The sequence below is a fragment of the Salvia splendens genome, chromosome 13, assembly GCF_004379255.2.
Source record: "Salvia splendens isolate huo1 chromosome 13, SspV2, whole genome shotgun sequence".
In the NCBI taxonomy this organism is placed as follows: Eukaryota; Viridiplantae; Streptophyta; class Magnoliopsida; order Lamiales; family Lamiaceae; genus Salvia; species Salvia splendens.
In genome coordinates, this window is record NC_056044.1 from 31,199,651 (window position 1) to 31,211,710 (window position 12,060).

General features: G+C 34.0%; 1 protein-coding gene across 3 annotated transcripts; it reads right to left on the reverse strand.

Moving 5' to 3' along the window:
• Window positions 1-5,148: 5,148 nt before the first annotated feature.
• On the reverse strand, window positions 5,149-8,949 carry LOC121761829. Of its 3 annotated transcripts, none has more exons than XM_042157512.1 (4): window positions 8,829-8,949; window positions 7,541-8,071; window positions 7,197-7,422; window positions 5,149-5,615 (listed from the first exon to the last, which is right to left on the reverse strand). In XM_042157512.1, exons 2-4 carry the CDS (start codon window positions 8,069-8,071, stop codon window positions 5,599-5,601), a joined length of 774 nt encoding a protein of 257 aa, XP_042013446.1. In that variant the 5' UTR covers window positions 8,829-8,949; the 3' UTR covers window positions 5,149-5,598. The 3 variants fall into 3 exon arrangements, with proteins under 3 accessions (XP_042013446.1, XP_042013444.1, XP_042013445.1); XM_042157510.1 differs by lacking the exon at window positions 5,149-5,615 and adding an exon at window positions 6,498-7,046; XM_042157511.1 differs by lacking the exon at window positions 5,149-5,615 and adding an exon at window positions 6,498-7,107.
• Window positions 8,950-12,060: the final 3,111 nt, after the last annotated feature.

Consider the following 12,060-nt stretch of genomic DNA (forward strand, 5'->3'; position numbering starts at 1 on the left):
AGGTTGTTTGTGTAAATGCCGGCAAATCGGCTGAGCTGCCTCTTCAACCGATCCCACTGTTTCCGGCATTGCTCTGCGTTGTGAGGCTTCCCCCTGGCGGTTTGAACTGGAGGTAGCTTTGGCTAATGCGCCACCACATCCGGTCGATGTGCTGGTTCGCCCCGACGTATGGATCCTCCACTACACTGATCCACGTCTTCGCCAGCGCGACGCACTCGTCCATGATCCAGACGGTCCTCCTGTTCTCGTTGGATCCCCCCACCTCAGCGGCCCCCACCTCACCACCGTACACCGGGACGCCTCGTCCCCTGCCCCTCCCTCACCCAGTCCTCCCCCTCCTCACTGTCGCCGGTGATGCGTCGGTGGGAGAATCTCGGATCAGAGAAAGCCCCAACTCATGGAGTGAGAACGTGTCATTGCCAGTGAACTGAGTCTCGAGAGGAGAACTCGTCGGGTTTTCCGTCGACAGTAGGTCCATATCGGGCCGATAGACGTTGTCCACCGGCGATTGGGGGACCCCCTGCCTACTCCCCCCGCAGCGACAGGCGATCCCTGCATCATCCCCGACATCTGGGGCATCATTCCGGTACTCGCCCCGGGCATCTAGGGCATAATCCTATACCACTGCGGGTACATGTTGTAGTACTGGGGCATCATACCTGGTGGCATTTGAGATTGGGGCATCATCCCCGGCATTTGAGACATCGCAGTGGACATCGGCGTACTCCCGCCGATGGGAAAATGCGGCGCTTGTGTCTCACTCGAGGCGGGGGAATAGCTATTGTGGTGCTCCATTGTTCTTCGAAAGAAGGGTATTTTTAGAGAGAGATACTCGTTAATACAAGTGGTGCGAATGAAATGAAGTTCAACGGGATGTATATATAGGAACCGAAAAAAACCATTTAATGCAATATACGGGAATTCCGCGCGGACGTCCGTGTGAGTCAACGCAATGGGGACGTCTGCACGGAATTCCCCGCGGAATTCCGCGGAACGCCGCGGAACTGCGAATTCCTTGACGGAATTTCGTATCCGTGTATGCCACGCACAATGGCGGACGTCTGTCACAGAATTCCCACATGCCGGTGGGAATTCCGCGTTGACGTCCGCCACTGCTGATGCTCTTAATAGAGTTATTGAGCATTGAGATGAAGAATCATCTTTCTAATTCCATCATGTCATGTATTATCAGGTCATATTTTGAGAAAATCACTTCAATTAAACTAATCCACACTCAAAGATTCCATTAAGTTCGTTCATTATTCTGACATCAGGTTATTTCAATTAATTTATAAATCCATACTTAAGATTCCGTTGAGTTGGTTCATTATAGTATGACATTAAATTATTTCAAGCGAAGCATAAATTAAACTTTTTTTTTTGCAATGCTAGAAATCATTAAACAGAAAACATACATTTTTAAATAAAAGCTGAAAATTGGTTATACCAAAGTTAACTTATCTAAAATTAAATCATCCATTTGTTGTTGGCCTTACGCAAAATGAATTACTAGACTCAAAAGAACAAACTACATAAATAAAAACATAGTACTAGTACATAAATATTTTCTAGTAATATGATCCACGTTCCATTCCATTAAAAATTAAAATAAGTGCTGATCTCTCCATGTAATATCATGAATTCATGATTATCGTCCATAGTAGCATAGTTTTTTTTAATAAATTGTTGAAGAAAATTTCAATAGCACACACTGTTAGACGAGGTTGGTGGTCCAAAAATAGAGTCAAATCCTATTGGTCCAAATAATTATTTGTATTTAATGACTTTGCATAAAAACATGGATATTGTGCAACTTGTGACATTAAACATTTGTAGTGTAAATTTAAACGTTAAACTTATTGAATATCATGCAGCAATATATATTTATCTAGTTTGTTATGTACTTATGGGAATTTGGTTAATGGATATTGTGCAATTTGTTACATTAAAATCGGTGTGGCTTTATATAAATGAAAATGAAAGAAAAGAACAAAATAGAGGTGTTACGTTCGTTTAATATTTATCATCGTCATTATTACATAGTACTAATTAAATTTATAAAAATAATATAAATACTAATAATAACGTTTACTAATATTTGTGGTGCGTGAAGTTTCTCTGTGTAACGAAAATGGATAATAATATTGGCAAGACGTTAAAATAGAAGTACAAATGTAAAATGGTGACATTTGGGGGCATTTTTTTATGTATAAAGAAATACTCAAATGAAGATTAACCAAACTAAGATATTATGCCCAAAAAAAACAAACCAAAAAAAAATAAAATTCAATAACTCCACCAGTTAATGCAAATCCAAACATGATCTATTTTAAAAAAAGGGACATCGTCCATGAACTTTGCCAGAATATCATTTTAGGTATGTGAACTTTAAAAATATCATTTTAGGTCCGCCAACTACAAGTTAATATCATTTGAGATATTTTGAACTTTTTCTGGATGAAAATACCCTTAAGGCATTCAAAGGGCAATTTGGACAATTCTTTCGTCACTCATCTTGCGTCAAAGACCTAGAGTCCAACAAATTTTTTTTACTCCTATTTGATTCAATTACCATCCAAATTGAATTTAAATATAATTAAAATTTGCCTTAAAAAATATGTGTTAATTTTTCAATTATTAGATGACCAATTATTTGGGGATAGTGAATTGGGATTTGATATTTTATTTTATTTTTTCAATCTAAACTGCATTTTAAAAACTTCTTATAGGTAATTTGTGAATTATATTTAGTTTATTTATTTTGGAATTAGATAGCTATATTAATTTGGATTGTCATTTGGAGTATTATTTATATGAATTTAAGAATGGAGATCAATTACCGTCCAAATTGAATTTAAATATAAAAATTTTTCGTCAAGATGAGTGGAGAAAGAATTGTCCAAGTTGCCATTTGAAGGCCTTAAGGGCATTTTCGTCCGAAAAAAGTTTAAAATACCTCAAATGATATTAACTTGTAGTTGATGGACCTAAAATGATATTTTCAAAGTTCACGGACCTAAAATGATATTTTCAAAGTTCACGGACCTAAAATGATACTTTAGCAAAGTTTGTGGACCTAAAAAGATGTTCCCTCTTTAAAAAAACCATCAATCCAGTCAGTACTCAACCGGCTACATAATTTTGACATGATTTGCATTTTACAGGAATCTATTAGTGACACAATCATATTCACGTAGTTAGACACTAGATAATGACACATAGAATAAGAGAGTACAAAAAGAATCAGTTAAACCTAATTTCACTCTAAAAATGAAGAAATTAAGATATATAGTCCATAAAAGAAGAAAATACTTTCTCTATTTCCCTAAAAAGATATATCATATATTAAATATTTAAATCAAGGTCAAAGATCATTCAGTACCGAATATCAATACAATAAATAAAAAATGTCAATTAAGGTATTATTGTTATTTAATAACAAATGAGTTATAACTCATTTGTAAAAATTATCTCAAAACTTTAAATTCATATAACTATCTCAATTTAATTTTTTTTCACACAATATATATCAAAGTAAATGTAATTTCATAAGAATTCTAACGAGATCTCAATTGCATATATTCCGATGTCAAAATTTGAAATAAAATTATGAATTTTGGTATTTTTCGACAAGCATATTAATATCAATAAAACTGTCTTAATATGTCAACATAATATGTGTATAATGTCAAAATGTTGTGTGGACATCTTCAAATCATTGTGTTAATATGTTTAACATACTATATTGACATCTCGATTCAAAACCCTAAATTTGTAGTTATTCTTATATTTGTAATATTAAAAAATAAAAAATAAAATTACACATGGCAATTTATAGAGTTTTAGATCTCTAAAATCTTATGGTCGTAAATTAGTTGTAGTTTGCAATTAAGAGATGAGTTAGCAATTGATCACACTTCTATGTGATTATGATGCGATTGGTTAATATGTATTCCAATATTAATTTTATAATAATTCACCATTATATTTGTTATTTTAAATTTATTGATTAAGAAAGCAAAACAAAGGCTAAAATATAACGAATTAAATAGACATGCACTCTAAATTGTTAACTAAAATTTGAAGTTAAATAGTACTAAAAATATACTCCATTATATACACTAATGAATGTACTTATTAATAACCATACACACTAATGAAGTCTACGAGTATCTATAATATGAGTAGTATTTATTAGTATATGTTTGGGTCTTTGATTGATATGTGATATGTTGGCGATGTGAAAATGTACAAAAATGTCCTTTGGTGGCCAAGAGGAATTTTCATGAGAAAAAGTTGAAAAAGAACACGAAATGTAATTTGTGCATAAGACAGAGACTTCCCATAATATTTATATGTTCAAAGTGCCAAAGGACAATTTGTGTAGTTCAGTTCTTATCTTAATTGTTGAACGATTTAATTTGGGATTGTACTAATACTCGGCAGAGATCAAAAGAGAGACAAGACATAAAAGATAGAATACAAAAGTGAAATTCAACCAGAGGTTTTAGAGTTTATGGTCATATATAGTTAGTTATCTTCATTGTTATTTGTTAGTTTGTAATCTTATTCGCATTGAGAGTCTGGTTTCGTCCGTGAATATAGATATTACTTCGCAGCTTTTCAGTCCAAGCTTCTTTTTAATCACAACCCTTGAATCCTTGAATTGGATGGTTGTGATGATCTGCATTATTACACTATAATGGTGCATTATTAGTCGGTGTGCATTATTCAACTAAAAATCTGCATTATTACACTATAATGGTGCATTATTAGTCGGTGTGCATTATTCAACTAAAAATCTGCATTATTAAATGACACGTGGCATCAATCTGACCGTCGGATGACAAAATCGTGGGGCTGAGATTAAAAAGAACAATAGAACAAAAGATGTATATATATATATATATATATATATAGCGTCGATCATTTTCTCGCTCTTTACACTATTCATAACATTAATAGATCATATTAATGAATTGTAGGGATTGTATTTGATATTAGTAATTGGATAATTCAATTTCCAATTTATTAATATAAAAAATGATGAATTGTAGGGATTGTATTCAATGATGATACTACTAGTATATCTTTATGCATTTATTAATATGAAGGATAACTACTCCAAAACCCAAATGCGTAGATATCCAAATGAAACTTAACATTTTCACTCTCTGCGGGATCCAAATAATAAGGATCAGTGTAGCCTACGGACAAAATAGTTGGATGGGGCGAAATCACTCAATTTAGGAGTGAAATCAGCCATCAGTAACACATTGTCTGATTTGACGTCCCGATGAATGAAGCCGCACACGTGCACACCAGGGGAAATTCGTCATTGACTTTGGACGCTGAAGATGGTAACGCAGAGTATGATTCTGAGCATACTCAAGCACGATGGTCTGCAACTCTTCGCAAGCGCCTAGAAATCCAATTACATACTCACTTTGCAAAATGTCGAGCACCGTAACTTCTTGTCGAAATGCATTACCCCGCAACACCGTTTTGAAGGCTGCTGCACGAGTCCTCTCTCCTTGACGTCGTATGGTTCCTCGGTAGACCACCCCAAAGCCACCGCGGCCTATCTCTCTTCTATGGTTAATCGCGTGCTGGACCTGCAGTATAGTGAATCGGTAAATATGGTTTGGGATTAGATTGAAGGCCATATTGAGATAGAAAAGAAAGTAGGTGGTAGAGATTCGCTTTCCCTACTCTCTTCTCTCTTCCATTTTGGTGATGATTCTCTTTCCATTCTCTCTTCTTTCTCTCTACACCTGAGGCGGTTACCGCCGGTCTTCTCCTCCGATCTTCTGTTTCCTTCGATGAATCTCTGTTTTAATGAGATCTATCGGTGAAGATCTTGAGTTTGGTCACCACTTCGGTTTCCTTCAAAGATCTGATGTCAGATCTGACCTAGGGTTTAGATCTGCTTGTGTTTTGGTGTGTGGTGTGAGAGATATGTGAGGTGTGTGTGAGATTTGTGAAGATCCTTGTGACTGTGTGAGTCGGAGCTGGTGGTGGTCGGTGAGGCAGTGACTTCTGACCGAAAAGTTCGACGGTTCTCCTTTGGTGACTCTTGGTTAAAGCGTACAGTGAGATCCTTGGCCCGGTGTAGTCGCTGTTGCAACCTGAGCCATAACTTGATATACATTTTCCTTTGTCTTTTCTGATTTTGATTTAGATCCTTAGGGATCTTGTCTTGTGTTAGTGATTCCTTTTCTCTAAGTGTGCAGGGATCTAATCGGTTGAGCTTGAGGTCCAAGTTTGGTTGGGAACTTGAACGTAGCTAGGGTTCTGATTGTATTTTCCCCTGTACTTGTTTGATTTGTAATCTTGGTTTACTTTTGTACACGGCTTGTTCCTTCTGAGATTAGTCATCTCAGTAGCGCTGTAATAGCAAAAGAGGTCCAGGTAATTTGTGTTCATAGTGGTCTGATCCCTACAATCATTTTCAATTAGTAAAAGAAAACTTTGCGACTAAAATGATACTCTCTCCGTCCCATGAAAATATGACATTTTTTCTTTCATTCATCTCATAAAAGTACGAGCATTTTCATTTATGGAAAGTTATCACAATTTATTATCTGTATACATTTACTAATTTATAACTTATACCACCATCAAAACACTAATAATAATGTGGGTTCCAATATCTACTAACAATACTTTAAGAGCGTGTTTGGATTGCCTTATACTATTTCTCTAGAAAAGGGAGACCTCATATTTACAATTCCCTTTTCAGACTTTGGCCTTTCCAAAGTTGGTGTTTGGTTCGTTTTTTAGATAAATAAGTTAACATTTTTGGTGTTTGGTTGGTCTTTAATACACCATGAGTTTAAATGCAGCTTTCCATTTATACCCCTTATAAGTTATTGTATTTCCATTTTTATCCTCTGTAAACCCTAGCAATATATACCGCTGTTCCCTCCTCAAATTTTCAAGCTTGCGCCTCCTGCTTCTACACCCTTCCAATTTCAGTGCTTGTGGTCCGATTTCTGTCGAGATGGCAAACTCTCCGGCGCAGGTAAGTAGCCTCCGACTAAATGCTATTAACAATTCGGATTGAAACGCGGTTTACATAACCATTATCATAAAGGTAATAATTTCCTTGCAAAATAACCGATACACAATAAGGAATTATATAAAAGGTAAATATTCAGCAAACGAAGACAGCAAATAAGATGCAAGTTTTATACCTAAAGGGACCTTCAGACCGTATGGGCGATTGACTGCATCCCTTAAGACACGAGCGTCGCCAGCAGATCCTTCCCAGCCGGGTAGGACATAGGTAAATCGCATATGTCGATCGCAGGCTGCTAGTGTGTTTGTTGTTATTTGTCCTTTTCGGTTCCGAAAGCGCGGTTTATCTGAGTTAGGAACTAACATATTTATGTAAGTACCATCCAACGCTCCGAGACAACCCTGCAGAAAAATAAGAAAGTGGGGACGTGAAACAAAATCTATTTCTATGTGAGATAATTAATATAGCGTGTCTAGATGAGCAATTTATGAATTAGTAGCATCCTACAGTGAATTATACCTTGAAATGTTTCCACCTCCAATCGACGCAATCAGCTTTTATTGGCTCAGGTTTGACCAGGAACAATGTGTGCATTTTTATGATGGCTTTGAGTACAGTGTGAACAGATGTTGAAATAGTTTCACCTGACCGCAAGAAGTGGAATCCCGTCCTACGGTTCTTTGTATGATGGGCTAGTATACTGATGAAAATAGCCACTTGTTCTTCAATGTAAACAAACCTCCTATCACGAAGATTGCCTAACTGCCGGAACAGGGAACAAAGCCTACCAAACGCATTTCTATCCATCCTTAGATTTACTAAGCAATCTGTGTCGTTAACACCGACCAACCTGTTCATGTAACTAACTTGCGAGGGTACCCTATCCGTTAGGCTATAAGGTAAGACTATTTGTAATCTCTTTCTCTTTTTACCCTTCTCTAGTTTAGCAAAAAGGAAATATAGTATACAAAACCGGGCAACTAAATAATTGCTTATAATCTCCTCCAACATTTGCACCACTGTATACTCCTTCTTTACAGTTGGAGCCATCTACAAACAAGATAAAGCAAGAATTAGATATTACCTCTATTAATTGGAACAACAAATTTCCAAATCATGTTTATGAAGCAAATTACAAAGTAGGAGATTGTTGACTGCAAGCTGCAACTATTACCACTCCTGTCTATTCAAGAACACCAATATACAACAACCTTATTTACAATCAAAGGCCAAAACCAAATACTCCTATCCGTAACATAAAAGTCCATTAAAGACTATGATTCATTATTGTAATAGATGATTCTTCCAAGTCAATTTCTCTAAAAATAACAGTGAACTAGCCAGCATGAATTAAACAGCAATGAAATAGTATTTCACCAAAATGAATCTGTTATTTTGATCTTGGCTCTTCTAAGTTCTCCCAAAACACTTGTTAACTAAAACGAATTTTATCAATTGTCGCAAACATAAATTAACCATCAACATAGAATCTTCCTAATACCTACAGATTCCAATTACATGAATTTAGATGTCAAATTGATATGTTCATATTACAAAAAATACCCAAAAATGCCTCAGATTCAATACAAATCCAGATCCAAAATATTATGGTTTCCAATAGTCAAAATTCCATCTTGAATTTGTTCCACAGCCCCCGAAACTCATAGGGAGATTCGAAAATCAACAATTAACCCCAAAACCTAGAACCACCTCCATTACTCATTCTCAACAAATGTGGATTTTTCTCCCTCGAATTATTGGGGCAAAAAAAGTAGGGATTTAACTTCGAATTGAAAACTAAACTAACCTGATCGATCTTCGCTTAAAATTTCTGTCGAGTGTCAAGTCTTGAATGAATCGGAGAAGGAATTTATCACGTCTCGCAGCTTGTCGATAAAATTGGAGCTGAAGCAGAAACTCCTTTGTTGCTGCGTCGTTCAATATAAGTAGGGGCATCCAAGAGGGATATTTAAGTAAATTCTCTTTGAAAACTTTTTTAAATGAGCAACATGTAAATGCTATCAGACAAATTTTACTCTGAAATGCTAAATGGTACTATCAGAGCTTATTAGGCGGGCCGCCCCTTTTAACTTAGGCCTGTAAAAAACGAAAAAAGGCAATTCAAACACATGATAACTCCATTTAACATATGCTAACTGATCTTATAAGGCAATCCAAACACGCCCTAACTATCTTTCTCCTCTTTTCTCTTACTTTATGAACCGGGACTCCTATTCACGGCCGGACCAAAATGGAAAAACGGGACTCCTATTCGCAGATGAGGGAGTATATTGTAGAAATTATGAATACACTAGAAGTTATGAATACACAGTCTATTTAATTAGGAAAAATTATAATATAGCCGAATAAATTCATTTAATTAGGCAAATCACAAGGTTGTGGGCTTATTCCTTCCATTTATATGATTAATTTATGGATTATGTGCTTGATTTATGAATTTTCTAGTCAATTATAGTATGCATTTTAATGAACTTTGCTACTTTTCACAAAAAATATAGTAATTTTTTTTAATTTATATATCCAATCAAACAAACTATTCACTACTAATGTAGTAGGAATATTACTAATATATTTTTTACCTAGTCTTATTGGAAAGTATTATTTTTTTGTCTAATCTTATTGGAAACTATATATTTATGATGGAGTAGTAGGATTAACAAAATGTATTTTTTGTCAAAATCTTATTGACGTACAAATAATGAGTAGGGAGATAGTTTTAAATTTTATTTTGTTTGTAATATTTTTTTTATTTTTATAAATTATTATTAATAATTTTTAAAAATCTAATTTTTGTGCAATATGTAAGATAAAAAGTTGAATGGTGTAGATCTGGGTTTTCCATGTTCATTACATACACACGAATAGGGCACTGAGAATAAAAATGATATAACCAAGCAAACAATTATTTATAATCAAGAATAATCTAGGATTGTGTTGGGGGGTGTTTGTGTCGCTTGGGCCGACATATGGTGATTTTGATTTGAGTAGGCACGATTGGGCCGTTGATGGGCTATCATATATTGCAGTGGCTTGAGCTTGATCATGAGGTGAGTTGGACATGTGATGGGCCGTTATCGTGGGCTTGGGAGCATTAGAATTCAAATTCTTTTCTAAGAAGAAAGAATTTTAATTTTATACAAATTATTAATTACGTGCCAATTGATATATGAATTAGTATGTTTCTTTTTTGAACAGTTTATAAAATTTATTACTCATACACATTTATATCATGCTTATCGAGATGGATACAACATCTTATATAACATACGACTACTTTTCTAATTCTTTGTCGAGGACATATTCTGAAAAACTACAAAAAAATTATAAAATCGTAGGTTATTAAAGAAAAGCATAAGTTTTAGACATTTTTTTTAAAATTGTAGTTAAATTTACTATATTTAGTACTTACGTAAAACATCCACTTATTGTTGTCCTTACACAGTTACACAAAATAAATACTACTAGTAGACTCAAATATTTTATTTATATAAACTCGTTATTGCATATTTTCTAGTTATATAATCCACATACTCATTCCATTTCATTAGAATTTAAAATAGGGGTGTTGACAAAAAAACATAAATTTTGTTCAATTCAGTTGTGTTCCACAAATTAGAAAATTAATTGTAAAAATCATAAATTAACATTTTTCTAAAAATTTCTATAAGGTCTAATTATTTGGATGAAATTGTATCTAAAGTGATATCCGAATAATTCAACGAGGATAACACCACCCATGAATTTTATCATTTTTCTCAACACAATTAGCAAATGACCCAAGCGTATCATCAATTTGAAACATGTGTAGTGCATCTGACCAACAACATACTGTAAAAAGGAAATTGAAATATTTTATCATAAATAATTGAGAAAAGAATGTTAAAATCCATAGTTTTTGCTGCTGATTTTCAAAATTGTATGACGAACCATAATTTGACTAAAATTCATTATTTTTCTAACAATAACCAAAACAATAAATAATCTCTACCTAAATTCTAGTAATATACTTATATATCATCCATAGCAGTATGTATAGTTTTACGATTGACTGTTGAAGAAAATTCCAATAACTTATTTGCAATTAATCTGGTGTGTGATAAGTGGAGAACTAGCCTTAATGACTTTACACAAAACACATTAATATTGTGAACCTCTGTAATTCCAATAGCTTATTTGCATTTAATGTGGAGTGTGATATGTGGAGAACTATTGAAGCAAATAAATTTTACTTAATGACTACACAAAAACATGAATTTTATCTCTTACATCAAAGATTAACCAATTTGATTTCAACTCTTCTTTTACTAATTTTATTTTTAAAAAACGATAAGATCTTTCTCTCAACCCAAATTTAAGCTAAGCATTTTGTTTTAGTTTTTCCTAATGATACTTCGTTCCCATTTTCTTCCATATAATGCAAGTATTAATTCATGAAATCATCTGTTTACATATGTTTTAGTTTTTCCTAATTATATTTCGTTCCCATTTTCTTCCATATAATGCAAGTATTAATTCATGAAATCATCTGTTTACATAAAAGAATGTTAAACTGGATAACACTATTTACAATATACCCTAGTGATGTCGACCTAAGAGCATCCACAACCGTGCTCTTGCCAACGGCACGGTTGTGGGCACGGGCGGTACTATTCATGCCTGCTCTCTGGCAAGAGCACAACACCCACAACTGTGCTCTTCCGCAAGGACGAGCACAATTAATTTAATATTCAATTAAACATAAACATTTCCATAATACTAAAATTCATTAAAAAATCACAATAAATATTACAAAATACAAATAAAATAAAAAAGACATAATTAAAATCCTAAAAATTAAAAAGTACATAATTAAAATACTAAAAATTAAAAATTACATAATTAAACTCCTAAAAATAAAAAATTACATAATTAAACTCCTAAAATTTGAGATTGAGAGAGTTGTTTGGTATAGTGTCATTTTTTTGTGTTTGAAATGAGAGTATTTATAGATGAAAGTATGAATTTTGGGGTAAAAATAA

What these genes read in the sequence shown, in the direction of transcription:
- LOC121761829 (XM_042157510.1), bottom strand. Translation starts at nt 8,071, where the DNA reads ATGGCTCCAACTGTAAAGAAGGAGTATACAGTGGTGCAAATGTTGGAG. An exon ending in GGAGGTGGAAACATTTCAAG is followed by an intron (nt 7,423 to 7,540) that starts GTATAATTCACT and finishes ATTTTTCTGCAG; the next exon opens with GGTTGTCTCGGAGCGTTGGA. An exon ending in CGGTCTGAAGGTCCCTTTAG is followed by an intron (nt 7,047 to 7,196) that starts GTATAAAACTTG and finishes AATTGTTAATAG; the next exon opens with CATTTAGTCGGAGGCTACTT.